The following is a 20,482-nucleotide window of genomic DNA, read 5'->3' on the forward strand; positions in this document are numbered from 1 at the left end:
TTATCAAACCACACTGTAGGTAATAATATTGCATGGGTGTTTTTTTTCTTCAAACTACACCATAAGAAATTATCATCATGTGGCGACAATCCCAGCTCCGTAACAATACTCCCACCCCCAAAGCTGAAGAAATATCTTCGCCATAGTGTCAATAAGACTTTCGTCCTAACCAGTCCTCACACTCACATTTGTCGCAGACCATGACTGGTGTTTGGAGAAGTACTTCTGCTCCTCAGCCCGATAGATGCCCACAAGGAGCACCAGATTGCAATCTAACGACAGGGACGGGCCAAAACATAAACAGGAAGTGACCACTATCCAACCACGACAACTTCCGCTATCAATTTATTTCACCAACCAACGGCGCCCTAAGAACTTCCGCCAATCACAAGGAATCTCTGCGTGGCTGTCATTTCCCCCATGTTCTGCTTATCGTCACTTCATTGTAGCATTTGAGACAATTATTGCAACACGAAGCGAGCGTTTATTTTGAACTCTTACGATTTATAACCTCCCAAACACGACCGTCTTCTTTTGAAAAATCGTAATCGTGTGTTTGAGAAGGGGCGTACAGGGGTTATATTTTCCAGTCCCCTCTCTATGTTTAGTGGCGCTGCCGTTTCCTGGTTCTACTGTGTTGCTCTGATGGCTGCGGAGACACCTGGAGAGCGAGCAGAGCAGAAAAGGCATCTGGCTTACTCTCAGCATATCCATCTTTAGCCGTAGAGCAGCACCTACGGTATCCTCTGAAGCGACGGGTAAGGATGGGTTATACATAGAACACCTGTGAAAAGAACGTGTTGGCTGAGGGATTCTTGGGGAAACACCTGCTGCCGACTTTGTTCTCACGGAGAGTCAGTCGGAGCAATCCAAGGTCTACGGCTACCTCTCACAAGGACACATAACTATTGACAGTTCTGCGTCTTGCAAGGAAGCAGAGCTAGCGCAGAGCCTTTGATGTGCACAGAGCAGGCAACTACGGCCACTTGTTAATGTCAGGAGCATATCAATATTTCCCTTTTCAATCTTTAAAGTTGCTCACATCTATATTCACTCCGTGGCTACCCCGAGGAGGAATGGGGCGGGGTCGTTGCGTGGGTAGAACAGACTGGCGCTACCTTTACCGCTCATGGGGGCATATCATCAAGGACCGGCGATAATTATCGCTAAGAGCACTTAGCGCTAGGATAATTATCGCCGGGTATCGTGGAATTTTATCGCTGAGATAGCGTGCTATTAGTAACGCTTATCTCAAAAATGATAACATTCCTAGCGCTAACTTCCAAATATGAGATTATCGCTGGAAATCCAGTGATAATCTCACTAAGTTTGGCGATAGCTTGATGATAGGGCAAGGCATACTTAGCCATGATATCCACCTTACATAGGATATCATGGCTAAGTCAGTCTTGAAGCAGGCGTAAGGAAAGAAGCAATAACAGAGGTTATCGCTACTTTGCTTGTCGCTCTGCAGGTTAGCGTGCCCATTGATAATTGGAGAAATGTCGCTTAGCGACATTTCTCCAGTTATGTCAGGGCAGGAACGCCCACTTGCATCTCATTAGAGCTGCAAAGATGGGCATTCAGTAAACAGGCATTAATGCAAGGATTCACGCGATAGTGTGACCTTGCAGATAAGGCGATAAAATTATCTCCGCTTTTCGTCCGAAAACGGACGCAAAAGCGGCGATAATTTTATATCGCCTCCTTGATGGTATGCCCCATGGACATTGGACGCTGTGTCTCTGACAGAAGCACAGTTCAGTTTCAAAATCTTTATTTCCGCCTTCCGGGCCATAAAAGTACAAACACAATAAATGGTACAAATCAGTTAAATCAACAAAAGGTAAGCAGCTGTTAAAATCATGAATGTAGTCTTAAAGCTAAGTTGCACACCATTTAAATGGGTACATTTGTGAAAAGTGCAATTAATGACATTACGTAAAATCAAAATAAAACCACAGTACCTTAGTAGTCGACATACTAGCAGTTAGACTATGACAGTAGCTTCAGGCTACTAGAGATAAGAGGAGAGTTTTTCTCCTAAGAAGCCAAGGGAGGCTCCTCCACGTGGGCGGAGGAGCGTCACCCCACTGCTTTCTCGCAGTGCGAGAAGCATAAAATGGTATTTTAAATACAATTTTATGTTTCTGCTTCTCACACTGCGAGAAAGCAGGGTTTGTTTGGGGGAGGGCAGGTGGGCGTTCCGGCTCCTGGCCGGGGAGGAGTGGCTTGCCCACTGTTTTGGGCCCTGACTGTTTGGTCAGCCCCAGGGCTGACCAAACCAGTCATTAGGACTCTGCATTTTCTCTATGTCCTTCACATCTAACATGGGCTTCAATTGGAATTCCATAGAGCATATTATCAAGCCCATTATCGCCGTTTTAGTGGCAGTTTTCTGCCGCTAAAGCGGCGATAATTTTATCGCCTGTCTTGATAATATGCCCCTTAGTAATTAACTAGTGGCAGTAGTCAACCAGTATTGCTTTTTCAGATCATCCTTAAATGGAAAATTAGAAGCCTCTGGGTGATCCCACAGCTCAGAAACCCCAAGAGAATACAACATATCTGTGATGCTCATGAGCCAGGGAACTTTACTAAAGTGATCAGCTTTCATCACGTCCTGAAGGACTGATACATATTGAGCTAACTCTGGAGTAGTCCATAGCCGCCTCCAGAACAAAAGCGAACACAATCTTGCTTTAATGCACCAATCCTTTAATGCCCGAGTCCATAAAAAGTGGATACAAAGGGGTACTTGGTGGGAGAAAAGCTAAATTCCTCACAAGTTTATTTTCACTTCTGGATAACTCCTCGACATTAGAAAACACCCCCATAATTCCACAATGTAAAGGGTAGATCCAGAGGCCTTAGCCTTATAAATTTGGAGGGCATATCAAAATGGTTTTGTGTGAGAGGAGGAGTATTCCTTGATTAAGACGCCCCAGATCTGTTTTAGTTTGATGGCCGCCTTGGTAATGTAAGGTTTCCATGTTGTGCCTCCCGAAATCGTCACTCCTAAATAAGTAAGAGTTCACCACCTCAAGGCACTGTTCCCTTTACATGTTTTATGAGGATTGAACAATATTAATTTAGTTTTGGATGTGTTAAACTCCAGGCCACGAGCAGAACAAAGCTCGTCAAAGTGAGTCAAGAGTTTCTGCAGTCCGCTTGGTGTCTCTTCGAGATCAACATAGTATCGTCAGTGAATAAAAAGATTGATACTTTAGTTTTTGCCAAGAGTGGAGCATCCATGTCTACCTGGGTCAGAAAGGGGACTATGTTGTTAATGAAAGTGGACAACAGTACGCAGTCCTGGCGCACACCTCTAGGTACAGGTATCCTATCTGTCAACTGGCCTTGGTCTCCCCACCTGACATGCGCATAGTTACCCACATAGTTACCCTCATGTAGGTGTATGACTAATGAAATAATATTGGGAGGCATTACCATGTCCGAGTTAGACTTCCATAGACCAATATAAGGAACTAAGTCGAAAGCTGACTTTAAATCTACAAAGGTAACATAAAGGTTACCTTTTGAAAAATGTGACTTGTTTATTGTGGACATTTTCCCATGAAATCCAGCTTGAAATCGGCTAAGGATGTCATCATCAGACATCCAGTACTGGATTTTTCCCAGAAAACATCGGTAAAAAACATTCTGTAGGCAATCTATTAGGCTGACTGGCCTACAGTTGCTCTGTAAGGATCTGTCTCCCTATTTATATATTGTTATGACAATAGCACCCTTCCATGTATCAGGGATTGGGGCACCTGCTGCAGTAGCGTTAGTGATTAAGAGGATGTAACTAGACCAGGATCCTGATCAGATAGAAACAACTCAGTTGGGACACCGTCTGGGCCAGGGGCCCTGCCATGTGTGACAGTGTCGAGTGATTGGGCATCATCGGAGTGCATACATTTGGGTAGAAGAGGGACTGGGCCAGATGGATGGAACAGAGTACTGTTCCTGAGATAGTCTAGTAGAATTAACATAACAGCTTCTGTTTCTGTTTCTCACTGTTGCATGCATTCAGTAATTGAAATACTTATAATAAAGTGTGGGAACTGTGATCAGGAGGTTCAATAGGGGCGCTGTCAGTGAGTGGGGGTACAATATTAAAAACATAGCTAAAAAGAAAAACGTATCCTACTATTTGATTGGTCTTTTCACCTTTAGGTACCTGCGTATAAAATAATACATACCTTAAATGAAAAATTCATGCATAATAAACTAATCGGTGGGAAGTGGACTTTTATTTTACATTGTGAAACCTCAGTCAGTTAATGCGATCACCTTAGATGTCAGTGTGTGTAACCAGAGAGTCATACAATCAAATCTTGGTTGAAGCAATGGGGAATAGTGACTTGTGTAATTGTAGTGCTCTGAGGTCCCAGTCTGTAACAGGAAGCGCTGTGAACCACACGGTATAAGCTTGGCTGCTGTGAAATGTGAAAAAATGATTTTAGTGCCTAAGCTGAACACAAATGCTTTCAAAATAAATACTTTATTAATACACAGATTGTACCTGATACAAACATTTTTATAAGGGTCTGCTAAAATAAAACACTCTAGAGCGCAGAGATCTCACACCCTTACATCTCAAAAAGAATAAGGGGCATATCATCAAGGACGGCGTTAAAATTATCGCCGGTTTAGCGGCAGAAAACTGCCGCTAAAGCGGCGATAATGGGCTTGATAATATACCCTGGAGATTTCCAATAGAAGCCCATGTTCACACCAGAACATGGACTTCTATTGGAATTCTCAAGGCAGTTTTCTGCCGCTAAACCGGTGATAATTTTTAACGCCGTTCTTGATAATATGCCCCTAAATCTTTGTCTCCATGAAACATCAACTGATTCTATCAATTAAAGCCTATACTGACTGCCAAGCAACCTGTAGGATTGGTGATTATCCAAGTGCACATATTTCATTTTTTGTGTGCTAGCAGGCAACCTAGCTAGAAGGCTTGTTGGTTCTTCTTTAACTCTCTGTACTTCTCTTGGCTTCACAGCAGAGAACGCCCCCTACATCCTTTCAGCCAGATGAACCTGAAGGTGGGCGTTAACAGAAAGGGGTTGTGTTCTAGCGATCAGAGCTAGTGACTTTGGAATTAGGGGACCAGGTCTAATCCTGGCTCAACATACTGCGATTCTGGGCAAATTACTTAGGGGCATATTATCGAACACGGCGTTAACATTATCGCCGCTTTAGTGGCAGAAAACTGCCGTAAAGCGGCGATAATGGGCTTGATAATATGCCCTGGAGAATTCCAATAGAAGCCCAGGTTCACACCAGAACATGGGCTTCTATGGGAATTCTCAAGGGCATATTATCAAGCCCATTATCGCCGCTTTAGCGGCAGTTTTCTGCCGCTAAAGCGGCGATAATGTTAACGCCGTGTTCGATAATATGCCCCTAAGTAATTTGCCCAGAATCGCAGTATGTTGAGCCAGGATTAGACCTGGTCCCCTAATTCCAAAGTCACTAGCTCTGATCGCTAGAACACAACCCCTTTCTGTTAACGCTTGATAATATGCCCCTGTATCTTGCTGCTATGCGACCAAGTGTAATGTAATGTGCTGCTCATGTTAAGTGCTCTAATGCCCTTTGGCTGAATTCGAGCAATATAAACCTGCAATATAAAACTACAGGGACGGTTGGTATGAAATAAAAAAATATGGGATCTCTTTTTGTAAAATCAGAAAAGCATGGGCACGTCGTTTGCCATAGATCCCGCCTGCTTCAGTCTGCACACGTTCCTCAAAGACGCACAAAAGGGTGCCCAACCTCAGTCTCTTGAGTCCACAGAACCTTTGTACAACTTCCAGATCTATTACAGTGTTAAGAAATAATGTTACATGAAGATGCAAAACTATTTACATTGGCATGCATTTTTTCTTACTTCGGTACTGACCCTTCTCTTTTAAGTGAATTGAAGGCGTACACTTTTTGTGCCTTGTTATGGAGATGAGAAACATTAAACTTGTACATGGTAGCTAGCACCCTTAGTTTGCATTGCGTTTTGTATATTTGCATCAATGACCTCTTCAGATTATTCACATAAAAAAAGCTGTAGACATAAGCCAGGCAGACACTAGTATTTATTCTCTGTTGTAATGTAGAGAAAAAAAACGACATTCTTCTGCGGTGATATTAGGAAAACAACTATAACGTAAAATCTACACTGGCGCTCTCCTAGAAAAAACGAAGGGGCAGATTTACAAGCCCCTTGTGCCACTTTTGCGTCACTTTTCCCATGTTAAAAGTGACGCAAACGTGGCGAAAGGGGCTTGTAAATCGGCCCCGAAGTGTCTGGGTTGGTTGGTGTGCATATTATGGTGCGCCCCAGTCAACTCTGTCTTAGTCATTGTTCCCGCCTTGCTGACCTTCACACTGCGAGTTTGAAGATTCTAGAAAGCATGACATACTGGGGCATATTAACAAGGGCTTTATCTCCGCTTTTTTGGCTTTAAAAGCCAAAGAAGCAGAGATAAAAATATCGCCCTATCAACAACAGGGTGCTAACATGCAAAATCGCATGTTAGCACCCTTTTTCACTACCTTCCCTTTGCATCTCTAATGAGATGGAAAGTGGGCGTTCCAGAGCAAAATAATAGGAGAAATGTCACTAAGCGACTTTTCTCCTATTATCAAGTTTCACGCTAACCGTGTTAGAGATAAAAAAAAGCAGCGCTAACCACAATTAACGCTGCTTTTTTACGTCTGCTAATTTTCAGACTTAGCCATGTAATCCAATGGGAGGTGGATGACATGGCTAGTCCACCATGGGCTATCAACAAGGATATCCCTATCCTTTTAGTTTTATAGCTGCATTACCAGCGATAACCTCCCAAAATGCCGCTATCGCTGGATTTTTTATCGCCTAGGCGGTTAGCGTTGTTAATAACGCGATAACCAGGCGATATTATCCAGCGATAGCGGGCGTTAAAAAAATGAACGCTAAGCGCCCTTAGCGTTAATTTTCCCCGTTCCTTGTTAATATGCCCCACTGTTTGTTACACGAGTTACGAAAAACACAAGTCCATTCTATGCACCCCAGAGAAGACGTCTGCTTCATGCTTAATTAATTAATGTAAATAAGCATGTTTGGAGCTTACACAGTGTCATGAGTATTAGATCGGAGCAGCTTTCAGTAGTCCTGGTTATGGATTTTAAAACTCTTCCACCTTTTTTGTTGGAGGCATCAGGTGTGTGGTCCGTATGGTATGGAGAGTGTGCCAGTTTTAGGAGTTGTGATTTTCTCGTGTGTGGTAGGTAACAAGGCCTATTTCAAAACTGCAACATTTTTAAAGCAGCCCTGTATATTTCCATTTCACCTTTCAACGGTCCATTTTGTGTCTCTTCGTTTCTCGCTTCTTCTTCTACTGTCTTTCCCTAACCCCTGTCTCTCTCTCCCTTCTTTCTATCTGCTCAAGCGCCTGCTGCAATGAACCCATGGAGCTGGAGAAAGTGAAAGTGGCACCCACTGCCGCCGGGGGCATTCAAAACCAGCTTCAAATGGTGCTAGCCTTTCCCTCCATGGGAAATGCTTGATGAGATAAATGGCCGGATGGCGCTAGAGAGGGTACCCATTGCCCTTCAAATGGAAATGTGCGCTTAGTATCTGACAATGTCTTTTGTCATAATTGTGATTACAGTAATTACTTTTCACGACTGAGGGATTGGCTTATACAAGAGTGTGGCATTTTAGAGTAACATTATATGCAAGGCTCCCTATTTTCCGTTTTTACTGATTTTTACAGATAAATACAGACAGAAAATAATTTATTTTCTTGTCCGTATTTATTTTTAAATGTGGTTAAAAACGGAAATTGGGTGCTTATTCAGTGATTCTAAATACACTTTGCCATGACTGCCAGGCTAACTGTGTGGATTGATAGGTAAGGGGATTTAAAACGAAAGGAATTTTAGTAAAGAGGCTTAAACAGCAGTAAATATGCTCAAGGCTAATACTGAAATGTGCATATTTTCATATCAGTGCATTGATTTATTTTCTGCGGGTGTTCATATCACTGAAACCTTGCAGGCATTGAAATCTGACTGCATATTTATTAGTTAAACAAATGTGGAAATATACTAGTTTCAGCCTTCTTTTTTTCCCACAAAACCCAAAATAAATCTGGATAAATACAGATAAAGTTGACAAAAAATAAATATGGATTAATACAGACGGAAATGTAAAAAAAATAAATACCATAAAACCGGGAACCCTAATTATATGTAGGGCTGGTCTTTAGTATGGGCGAGGTGGGCCCATGCCGCCCCACAAGGAACTACCTTCGCGTAGGTCATGCAGCAGTCTCACTCTGAAATGACTTCAGCGAGTCAGCCATTGCTGTGTTTAATCATTCTTTTTTTTCTTGTACAAGCTGCATGCGCTCACTTTAAAATCCTCTAGCTTTCCCATCTCCTCACCCTCTACCCCTCCTCATATACAATTTGGCACTTGCAGGAAGGAGCTGAGTTGTGGGTGATTCAGGTGAAAATGAGGGAGGAGTGGGAAGTTTGTGTAATCAGCCATGTTCTCACCCTAAAAACAATAGTTCGACGTGGTGTGTGTTTCTTTTTCTTTTCTATTTTCCATTGCTTTGCTCCGTTCGATTTTTGAACATGATTAGTGTGCATTATTCTGTAAGCCCGGACGTAAAGCATTCTAACTTGAGGTTTTCCCCAGTCAAATGTATAGTTGAAACATCCCCTTTATTTACTTCTCAAAATATTGTTATTCTTTTTTTTTTTTGAAGAGGAGGAACTCAATGTCAAACAATTATAACATCCTAAGCAAATTTCTAGAAAAAAGAAATGCTTCAGTTGCAAATATGACAAAGGAGCCAAGATTTGATTTTTTACAAAATAACATCTTTATTTATTTCCATCAATAGTGAAGACTTCAAACAGCCCAGTCAACACATTTCATCCTGTCAAGGACTTGATCAGGGTTTGTAATGGTGTATGTTCCTGATCCAAATCAGGTCAGTTCCTGTGACCCGCGTAGTATACCGGCATCCGTTCCGCCGTGAAGCTTTTCCACAGAATGGACGCCGGTACACAACGCAAATAGTTGATTGACAGATCCCACAGGGGATAGACTGCTTGTGCACTTGCAGATATATACTGAATGCATTTGGACTGCTGCATACCTTTATGTTAAATGCCACAAAGGATTGAGTGGTGGGTCTCCCAGTCACAAGAATTAACCTGATTTGGATCAGGAACATACACCATTACAAACACTGATGAAGTCCTCGACAGGATGAAATGTGTTGGCTTGGCTGTTTGAAGTCTACAGCAGTGATGAAAATTTCAAAAGATATTATCTTGTAAAAAAAAAAAAAAATCTTATCTCGGCTCCATCTTTATATTTGGAAGAGAAGCTGGAAAATGATGCATTGAATTTTTCTTGAAATTGCATAGAATGTTATAATTGTTTGATATTGAGTGTTCCCTCTTCCAAAAATATTTTGTACAAATTGTAACAGTTTCCGAGCAGTGGGACTGTAGGCGGTTGAGCACCAATATGTAACAAGACTGGAATTGACAACAGTGCGGATGTCCTTAGGCCAACACTGCTCTTTTTGGTTCTGGTCACTTCTCAAATTATACCTGCCATTTAATACACCTGTACCATTACACGGGCTGATGTCCAAATGAGGGCCTCATAATCCTCTAATTATTTTCAGTACTTTGAGAATAACTAAACACACAATCTATGGATAATGTAATGCTAATGTTGCTGCATGTTTGGAAATGTAGTTGGATAGCTTTACCCTAACTTTTCTATTGAACTACTCCCTAAAATTGATTCAAACCAACCTGATCTTATAGAAAGACTTTGAGGTGTCATCGGCCCTTTTATAAATAGGGCTTGTCCTGCTAGTTCCCAGCACCATCACTAATTAAATCAGCCATTTAAACGGGTCCCTTTCAGGCCCTTTATTCGTGCTCTTAACTTTAGAAGTGCCACATTAAAAAAACATGTGGTCAATAACACTTATGATAATCCAGGTCAGCCATACAGTCCCTGTTACATTTTATACGTTTTCATTTATGTTGCACGTCTGTGTTTCCTAAGAGTATTCCATTTTCCCAGATGTTTCTGTAGTTCTATTTTTTTATGCAAGGTGCGCACTGCAAACTAAGAGGCCCATGGGTGTTTGGGTGAGTTGAGAATGTGGATGGATGATGATGATGGGCACGATTGATAGCTCTAGATTTGGTAACGCTTAGAGCAGTATGAGTTTTTTTTATTGTGGCTGACTGTATCTAAAGGTGTTCAAATTACGTGCTCATACAGTCCTTTGCGCCTCTGCAAAGCGCACTGAGCCATGGCTACCTAAGTGACCATTGTTATTACTTTCCTATGTAAAGGGTGTGGAAGAGATATACAGCTGTCAAAATATTAACAGTGCCAAAGAAAAATGCAGCGTGTATCAATGAATGATTGTAGGAGGATGGTGAAGTGGAAGACATGAAAAGAAGTAAATGCAGAAGGAGAGATTAAAAAGCCAGCTATGGAGAGGAATGAGATGTGTGAGAGATGGGGGGACTTCAGCAAGGGATCGGTATGAAGAAAAGGGGCATAAGTAACTAGAGAGATTGCAGAGAAAAGTGATGTGAAGGGAGGAATTGGAGTTTTTACTCATTTTTTGATACTGAATAAAAATCAGTGCTTGTGGGCTTGTTTTAGCTGTTTGTGATCTTTGTTGTGCTATATGTTCGGAAAATACACTTAGTGACACACTTTCAGGTCAGTTGGCAGTGCTGTGGCAAGCACATGTTTTAGGCCTCTCCCATAATTACATAGGACTTTCCTGTTGTTAAGGATCCTAGTTACACTTCTGTGCCTATGCCCCTTTTAGTTACTCCCCTTGCCCCCCCACACACACATTTTACATCCTAATTCCAGCACTGGGTGTCAGCCATCTATGGCTGTGCTTAGGATAGGCAGACATGTGAGGTGCCTGGTTAAGAGCTGAGCTTTAACAATTGTTTTTGAAACAGTTGCATTTTTAACGGATCTTTTAATATCACGCTATGAACTAAATGCACAGCGAGATTTGTCTAATTTTGCCCTGTTGCCTTTAGCTCTGTTACTAGTCTGTCATGATCTTTAAAGTCGTGCCTTTTGCCCAAAGCAATGTTTGTCTTTTTCTTTAAATAACACATTAACTTTTACTTTTCAACAGGAGAGCTTTTGAGCACAGGCATCATGAAGGACATTGAACTGAGAAGTATGGGGTCGGCCCATGCGTTCTTTATATTGTCCATCATGTTATCGACATTTATCCCATCTCTCTTCTTGGACAACTTCTCAGTCGTGGGGACACATCTCGCCTGGCTTTGGATTTGCTCTTTGTCTGTGGCGGCAGTTAATTTTGTTTTATATGTGTTGTTGAAAACCGCTCCTGCCCCCAAAAGAAATTCTTTTTATAACAAGGTAAGTATTAATCTCAGATCCATGAAATACTTATTGTTTTTAATTTCCCTGATCGCCCCTACTCCCCCCCCACCCTCCCTGCCCACAGTGAGCGGACTGCCAAAAATCCGCAAGTAAGTATGGTTTTGAGGTGGAAGCATGGATGTTCTGGCGATGAGAATGGGGTGGCCAAAGGGAATGTTGGGAAAACTGAAGTCATTTTATCTTGCTGTGTATTGGCAAACGTACCCATTGGCTTTTAACACCGTACACTTTAATTCAATGAAGACCAAATGCTCAAGCAAGTATGCAAAAGTTACCCAAACATTCCAACAATTTTAGAGAATGGGCTTTCCCTGGATGTAAAACATTTTTCCACGCAGAGTGGAATGAAAAGATTAAAAGGATAGTTCCACATACAACCATTTCTCGCAGTGCTTTGAAACACTATCATAACTGTCTCATTTCTCAACTGTCAGTGAAACTACATTCCACTTTTTTTCTCTTTTTGTTTGCAGCCCAATATGTCCATCTTATGCCCCCTCAGAACTCTTATGTCTTTTATACATTACATGTATCAGCCATTCCTGTGATGCACAGCAATATTTTGCAGAAACCCGGGTACAGGATTGAAGAGCACAGTCATTAGCTGGGGCTGCACAGTTCATCTCCGTGCAGACTGCCATGGTGTGGTAGAATGGGCATTTGGGTTTTTTGGCAGATGCTATTGGTAAGCTCCTAGGAATACTGTTTTTTTTTTGTTTTTAAAAGCAGTTATTGACATTTCTTATTATGTTGACAAACACATCACATTTTTCATAGTGATTGTCCGCATAGTAAGAAGATAGTTTTCCTGACAAATGCAATATTCTGTTCACCTTCCTCCATATTCCTACCCAGTTGCCTTGTCATCAGCTTTGGCTCTATCTCACTATGTGTACTATATCAGGATTTGACTGATGGCAGGCCCAGCAGTCCGATACTGGCAAAGTCCTGCTGCAGCTGTTTATCATGTGACAGCAAGAGCTCCATCCAGTCTTCATCAGTTTAGTCTACTTGCAGCCCACAGGCTCATCACTCTTTGAGGTGTTCTGATAGTAGATGCTGGAATCGCCTGCCTTTCATAAACCTACAGAGCCCTGAGACTACCATTTTGCAACTTCCCCAGGTCCCTAAGTATTTCAGAAGCCATCATTCTTGGAGAGTCATCTGTTGAGGCCCCATCAAAGTGCTCAGACAGTGCAATAATTGTCGATAGCACCAAACCAGCACTAAATGCAGCCCCAAGGTAAACCTGACTTCCACCAATGTTTTTAGTTTGCCTTGTTTGCGATTGAAAAAGGATTCATCCATAGGGTTGCTGTCTCCACTCCCCCCCCCCCCCCACCCCCAGCTGATACAGTATCTAGAGAATTCAGCAAATAGTGAGATGAGTCGTGAGATTTGTGATTGAGCTTGTATGAACTGATAACGTCACCAAGATGTTATCAGCATACAAAAAGACTACGGTTCGCAAGCTGGGTTGACTGTACTTTATGCCCTTATCCTGTCTAATGGTCAGCACCAGTGGTTCAGTGGCCAAAAGAAACAGTACCAGAGACAGAGGACAACCTTGTTGCCTGTCCCTGCTTCTTTCAAAACACTGAGAGGTGTAGCCATTGCAAGTCAAACTGTGTTTGAGTAAAGCCATTTCACAAGAATTCTTTCTCTATTCCCATGTGTGGTAGGATCCGAAACAGGTATCACCACTCCGTGATCAAATGCCTTTTCGGTGTCCAGTGAAACCATTACCTTTTCATCCATATCTTCCCTCACCTGCTGAAGAGCATAAATTAATGATCACAGATGAGCTGCCAAAAGTGATGCGGGACAAATCTTACCTGGTTTAGATGTAACAAAGATGGTAAAACAACTTTCAGGATAGTGCTTTGGCCAATAACTTAACATCAACACTAATGAGCGAAATAGGCTTGTAACTCGCACAGTCCAAAGGATCCCTCTCCGCCTTGAGCATCAGGGAAATATCTAGCTTTATTCACCTCTGGCGTGTTTTGTTTTGCTTTCCTTCATCACCTTGACAGGTAGCCATCTATCCCGAGCACTTTGCAAGTTGGGACGTCATCCATCACATGTCCGATTTACTCTTCTGTGATGGCCCATTTCAAAGGACAGGGAGGACATGTGCAGTTTCTAAAGAAATTGCTCTTCAACTCATAGGGTTCCCTGGCATTTGACTGAGTGAGGGGCTTTATTAAAGGAACAAAAGACCGAAAGTACGTCTAATTCAGTCTTCGAGCAGTCTACTCACCCACTCACTGCGGCGGGTCAGATTTCATGAGGGCGAACTACCTTTAGGGCCTGCTGGCCCGTAATATGGGTCTTTGCAACAAATGTTTTAACAACGCATTCCATTACAACACGGTTGTTACAAAAACCGCGTTGTTTCTACGCGATCCATTACATCGCAAGTCGTAGAAATGACTTGCGATATAATGGATCGCATAGAAACAACGCGGTTGTTGTAATGACCGCTTTGTAATGGAAGCGCGTTGTGGAAACAGCGTTCTAAACACTGTTTTCCACTTCGTACTGGCAAGCTGACAAACAAGTGCTCTGTTCACTCACAAAGTGAATGAGTAATAAGGATGCCTTTAAATCTTGTTTTTATCTTGTCACATTTGCTCTGCATTCATAGACAGAGGTCAAAAGTCAGTTTGTCTTACATTTCCTTTCTTTCTCTGGAAAGTTAGAGGATTTTGTAAAGTGAACTGTCCGACAGTTGTGCTGCACAAAGCATGTAAAATGAAAGGCTGTAAGATATTAATTTTTTTTTAACAATATAAATAGCTAATAAGTGAACGGCACAAACAGTTAAAAAATATATTTCAGTAGTTATGAAAGCACAGTTCTGTATTACTGTGTTGTGAAAAAAAGATTTTCATAGAATGAAAACAAAAATGGGGACACTTTACTTGGTGATGTGGAAATTATAAATATTTTTGCTGAAACCCAATTTCCAAACATTGTTTATGTGCTATATAGTTTGATCAATAAAACTGCATGTTAGTTGAAACGTTTCACTCAAACATTTTTTGTTGAGCATGGCTTGACACCCGCCAGGGTATCCAGGTGCTTGATGTAGGTCTCATTCGAACAGCCAGGTCTTGAGCCCCTTTCTGAAGTCAGTCATTGAGGGGGAATTGCGAAGGGAGAGTGTTACAGGCTTTGGCATTGAGAAAGCACCCTCCGGCGCGGCATTGGTGTATGCAAAGGATCTGGGCGAGGTGTGCGGAACTGAGATTCATGGGAGGACAGTGTAAATGCAGACAGTGGTTCATGAAGGGCTTTGGAGGCATGAGTCAGGAGCTTGAAATGGCATCTCTTCTGGTCTGGGAGCCAGTGGAGGTCTTGCAGGTGCTGGGTGATGTGGGTTCTCTTGGGCAGGTTGAGACTCAGTCTGGGGGCTGCGTTCTGGATCATCTGGAGTTTTTTGCATGTATTTGTTGGTGGTGCCTGCATAGAGTGCGTTGCTGTAGTCCAGCTGGCTGGTTATGAGGGCATGCAAAACCGTCTTTCTTGTAGTGATGGGGAGCCACTTGAAGATTTTGCAGAGCATGTGGAAGCATGCTGAGGAGACGGCATTGACCTGACGTTTCATGGAGAGTTCGCTGTCTAGGATGATGCCAAGGTTGGGAGCATGGTCTTTCGGCGGGTGGTGGGTCTGAGTTCCGATGGCCACCAGGAGTCATTCCAGCGGGTGTGTGTTTGCTGAAGATGAGAACTTCCGTCTTGAGCTTTAGGCAGTTGTCCTTCATGCTGAGGCGTTCTTCATGCAGTTGTGGAAGTTAGTCTTCGTTGAGGTGGAGTCGGCAAAGAACGATACAGCAAGCTGTGTGTCGTGGCTATTGTTGTGACGAGTGTTGCATCTATTTCAATGGTAAATGGTGTGTGTAAATGACAGTGCACTACCACATCATACTTCAGTAATGTATTCATTTAAACTGAGTTTTTACACATGAACTGAGAAATATTCCTGCTCCGCTCTGATGACAATCAGTGTACCCTATATATGGGCCGGATTTGTATTTGACATGGAGCAAATGATTAGTCTATTTTTTTTTGTACAGCATATGTGAAGGTGCTCTCATATGTGACAATGTAGAAAAAGGCGGCTCCATAAAATAAAATATTTGCCTAGTATTTCGCAAATTGAGTCCGGTTTCTCCTTCAAGTACATTACAGTTAGGTTGAGTAGATTATTCAAGTTACAAGACCTGCGAGTCTAGTAACATTTTAATGATTTTTCGAGGCCTGCTAAGGTTTGCTTTTGACTGCTGGAATAGTATGAGTGACCTCTAGCTGCCATAGCTAGAAGACCAACAGGCCGCAGCATTCCTCCCCCTCCCATTCGCAGTGGCGTTGTATTAGGCAGTAAAGATTTTTTCCTGCTGTAGAAGCATATTTACACCAGGCTTCTCCAATAAGTAGCTCGTTGGCTACTGTCTCCCCAGTTACCTGTAAGTAGCCTACTAAATCAAAGGCTTTTGCTTGTTTGAATTAATATATGTGTACCAAAATTGGAAAGTGTGTATTCTAGTTAAATATTTGTGTATTTTCAGAACCGCAAAGCGTATGTTTTGAGAAATTGTTTTGATTTCCAATATATATTTAAAGCTGATATTTGAGTGATAAGTGGCGCAAGGGAGGATTATTACTCTCATTATCACCTTGTTGTCAGGGGCTTTGCAACTAGGGCCGTTATGTATTTCTCATGTACAGGTATTCCAAAATTAATAAAGCCTTGTTTGCATTACCACTGGCAACCCTACCCTAATCCTCTGAGTTCATTACTGCTGAGAGTCATGCATAGTATGGCCACTAATGTAAGGGAGGCTAGATTATGTCTAGGGAAATGAGAATCCATAGTACATCATGGTCCCTAGTAAAATTCGGAACAGTGTCCGTATCGGCCAAACAACTCAACAAAGGGGGACTCACCAGAAAGTAATCAATGCGATTGCTCGTACAAATGTACACGAGATAAAGGTTTATTCCCTGTCCATTGTGTTTATTAATCGACAGGGGTTTGAGAAGGAATGGTTGTCCATTAGATTTTTCAGTGTGTCTGTCTCTGGTATGTTGTACTGTTGGATGGTCAGATTTATCTGGAAGTGGGTTGAGTACTATGTACCAGTCCCCACCAATGTGCATGTTAGCACAACAGATGGGAGTAAGGATCCTATTGATTGCCTGGAAAAAAAGGTTTATTTGACTGTAACAGGAGCATAATTCGAACCCAGCACCATCCATTGTTCTAATATAGTGCGTGAGTCCAAGTACATTAAGTGTGACTACAACCAAATCATGTAATTTGGTCATGCTAAACTGGGAGTATTCTGAATTGATAAAGTCTGTGCGGGTGAGAGAATTGTGTTTAGTGGTGAAGTGGTTCACTGCTGGTATGTTTGTCAAACTGTAACTGATAAAGAGGTGTGCAGTATATGAAGCAAAGAAGGAAAATGCTTTCAGTGAGGAAAGACAGGGTGTATTGGATCTGACAGCAGACTTCCAGGAAGGTTCACACTGATCTTGACTACACAAAGATAGTAAAGCGGGGCAGTGAGATATGTAACCCTTGTAATCAAAAGGCTGACTAAAGCTTTAATATCCTATACGTGGGTACTACTACTGTGGTAGTGAGTTTTTGGACAGCAAAACATGGTGTTGGCTCTCCCCCCTCAGTGCAAGTCCCAAATATGATACCGTATAATCAACAGTGCACCACCATAGCCACAAGTCACAATGTTTGTCGTAAGAACATGGATCTCCTATGCAACTTTAATGCCGGTAATACAACAGCCATGACCAGGCCAGGGCTGTCTCCCCTAACCCAATCAAATGCCTCCATATTCATTACCTCCTAAAGCTTGTCAAGTAAGTACTAACTAGTTTAGAACAGATAAAGTGGTAATCTCATGTTTGTGTGGTTGGTAAGATTATAGTTACCTCCAAGTCTAGCAAACCCTAACCCATTAACGCCATCATAATCTTGCTCCACAGCCAGATGAATCCCAAGATCCTATCCGCCAATGATGAGGCATGGCCGCTCTTATGGTGCATTCAGTAGTGACCTTGATTTGTCTCTGTTGGGCCCACTAGGACCAGCTTGTTTGTACTTCGAACCTGAGCTCCAGTTCCTTGTTACTTTGTCTAACCTCCCCCTCTCTCCTGCTAGTGTCAGCTCACCGGCCTCCTTGGGATAGCTCTGTGAGAGAGCAGGTTAAACTGGTGTATGTGACGATTCCATATTAGTTGTGTCTCATGTATTCAGGAGTTCTCCAAACTTGTCGGGAGCATCAAATGCCTTAGTACAACCTTCTTTGCTGCTTAACATGGCTACAGGTTCCAGTAGAGCATATTTAATTCCCAGTTTCTTCAACCGACGTTGCAAGGCAAGGAAACCCTTCCTACCTCAACATGGTCTAGTATGAAAAGTCCTGAGTGACGTGTTTTGTGTTCTCCAAACAAGAAACGGCCCCATTGTTTAGCTGCCAGAAGAATGTCTCATTCCTGCTGATGACATAGGAAGCACACAATCACTTGCTTAAAGTATTCCCCCGATAGTTATTGCGGATCCTAATAAAATGTGGACCTAGCTCTAAAGGGATTTTAGAGTCTAGTTTAGTGAGTTCTGGGATGAATCGATGCATAAAGGCCATTATGGTATTTTTTTTAAATGTTTCAGGAATACCAGAGAATCTAACATTATCTCATTTGTTCCTTACCTCCAGTTCTGTAAGTTTCTCCTGCATGGAGCAATGATGTTGTTCCCAATCAATTGCAGTCATTGTTTTTTTGTTCCACTTTTGAGTCTGTCTTCCATCACCAATACTCTTGAGCTGAACTTGGTGAATTCAGTCCTTATAGATAGGATTTTGGAGGACGTTTTCGAGGTGTTCTTTACATTTGATAAAACGGACATCCTCAATGCCATCAGTTCTTTCAGGATTGTCTTGAGTACCGCATATTGTGCCATTACTTGAGAGGCGGGCAGGTTTCGCTTTCCCGGTTCCTGTGAATAAAAGCTGTCTGGCAGATTTTGAAATGGGCACATAAAGCCCAGTGTTATTTCATTTATAAACTTTATTCGATCTTTTATATACAGATCATAAAAGTACATAAAATTGATTACAAAACAGTTGAAATATAGCCAATCACAGTTCTTTCATAAAACCAAGCTCCCCTTAATCAAGATTCAAGTAAGTTTCATAAAATTAATAAACAGTAAACTGATAGGCGTTTCTTATAGTTCAATATTAAAGCGCAAGTTTCCTTTTCCTCATACATGCCCAAAGGAAAGATGCTACTGTGAAACACGTAAATGTATTCAGGAGCGATTTTAAAAAATACAGTGCAACCCGGCCTTGACTAAAATTATGGCTCTTTAAAATTGGAACAATAAAAAGCTTTCTTTCTTGGGCATACATAGTACAGATGAATATCAAGTGTAAATCATTTTGTATTGACTTAGAGTCGCAAGGGCACTTTGATAAGTCAGAATGCCTAAAACCTCTGCCTGGATACCCCAACATTAGTGGGATCAAATTTAAACGGAATCTCCTTAGGATAAACTTATAGTATGAGAGTGGGACCTCTGCCAGATATGAAAACTCGCCCTCCACAATTGGGGGAGTTAGATGATACAGCCGCACCATATGCGCACCAAAGTTCTTCTCTCTACGGATGTATTGGGCCCTCGTCTTGTAAGTGTCGGCCAACCTACTCTTGGAAAAGTCCCGGCATGTCATTGGAAGTCTACAGAAGTTCGACAAGCCTAAGGCGCTAAATTCCTGCTCTACATAGCTTATCCAACCGCACTTGCTATAGTTCTCCAACTTGGAGGTTAGTAATAATCCCTTGATTCAGGGGGACTGTGTCCCTACGCCAAATCGACATCCACAGCATAAGTGGAGCCAAACAAATTGAATCGGTGATATATGGGACATCTGATTCGAGGTGAGAGATATAGTTAGAGTATGACTGTGGAAGGGAGATCAAGGATTTCAGGAATTTGTTTTCAGCTAGCTGTAATGATTCAATCGGATCCATGCCCCATACACCTGCCCCGTATGTCACTGCAGACACTGTTTTGGCTTGATAGATCTTTTTTATAGTGCCCAGAGGTCTGGCGCCCAACCGCTTAGTAAATCTTTTTAATGCCACTAAGCTCCTATTCATCGTCAATGCTCTACCTTCCACCTGCTGTTTCCAGGACTGATTTTTATCGAAGAGGACTCCTAAGTAGGAGAAAGTATTAACCACTTTGATTTTCTTTGAGTCCATATGAAACTGTGGTGGTTTATCTTTTTTCCCTGCCCCTGCAATTAAAATAAATGTCTTTGTTTCATTGACCTTTAGGTCCAGCGAGCTCATAAAAGCCGCATATGCTGTTATCAGGTGCTGGAGCCCCACCCCGGTTCTAGAAAGGAGTACGGCATCATCGGCATATGCCAAGATAGGGAGCCGATGGGAGTCACACATGGGGACATCCAAAGACACTCCCCCCAACACGTCCTCCACGCCATTTGTGTAAATAGAAAATAAAAACGGTGCAAGGACGCAGCCTTGCCTGACCCCTCTTAGGATCTTAAAAGAGCGGGTCCTCTCCCCATTTCTCCCATATCGGACGGATGCAGAAGCATCTGAATACAGTTGCCGAATTAAGTCAATTAGGGGCTGATCCAGTCCCATTTGTGACATAATATCCTAGAGTTGCGGGTGGGAAACGCAGTCCAACGCTTCCCTCACATATTTATCTGTAATAAGAGCAAGGTTCAGTGGAAGCGGAATAGTTGTCTACAATCACCAAGTCCCTAACCGAAAGTAAATGATTCAGTCTATTACCCTAGACACTATGTGTAAAGTGTTGTAAGGAATTTCCCACAAGATCAGTCATACCACATACCCTTTGTGAGCTGTATTTACAGGGGTTGATATTAAAATCCCCTAGCCAGATGATGTTTATCGTTTCCTGTA

The 20,482-nt window shown here is 42.2% G+C and overlaps 1 protein-coding gene across 3 annotated transcripts in view; it reads left to right on the forward strand.

Moving 5' to 3' along the window:
- Positions 1-380: 380 nt before the first annotated feature.
- PIGF (phosphatidylinositol glycan anchor biosynthesis class F) overlaps positions 381-20,482 on the forward strand; it is a 103,725-nt gene continuing 83,623 nt past the window's right edge. For all 3 annotated transcript variants that reach the window (XM_085612760.1, XM_085612759.1, XM_085612761.1), the window contains exons 1-2: positions 381-758; positions 11,217-11,467. In XM_085612760.1, coding sequence (XP_085468886.1) covers positions 11,240-11,467 — 228 coding nt within the window. In that variant the 5' untranslated portion in view covers positions 381-758; positions 11,217-11,239. The remainder of the gene's footprint in view (positions 759-11,216; positions 11,468-20,482) is intronic.

This window comes from Triturus cristatus, chromosome 6 (genome assembly GCF_964204655.1).
Source record: "Triturus cristatus chromosome 6, aTriCri1.1, whole genome shotgun sequence".
NCBI lineage: Eukaryota > Metazoa > Chordata > Amphibia > Caudata > Salamandridae > Triturus > Triturus cristatus.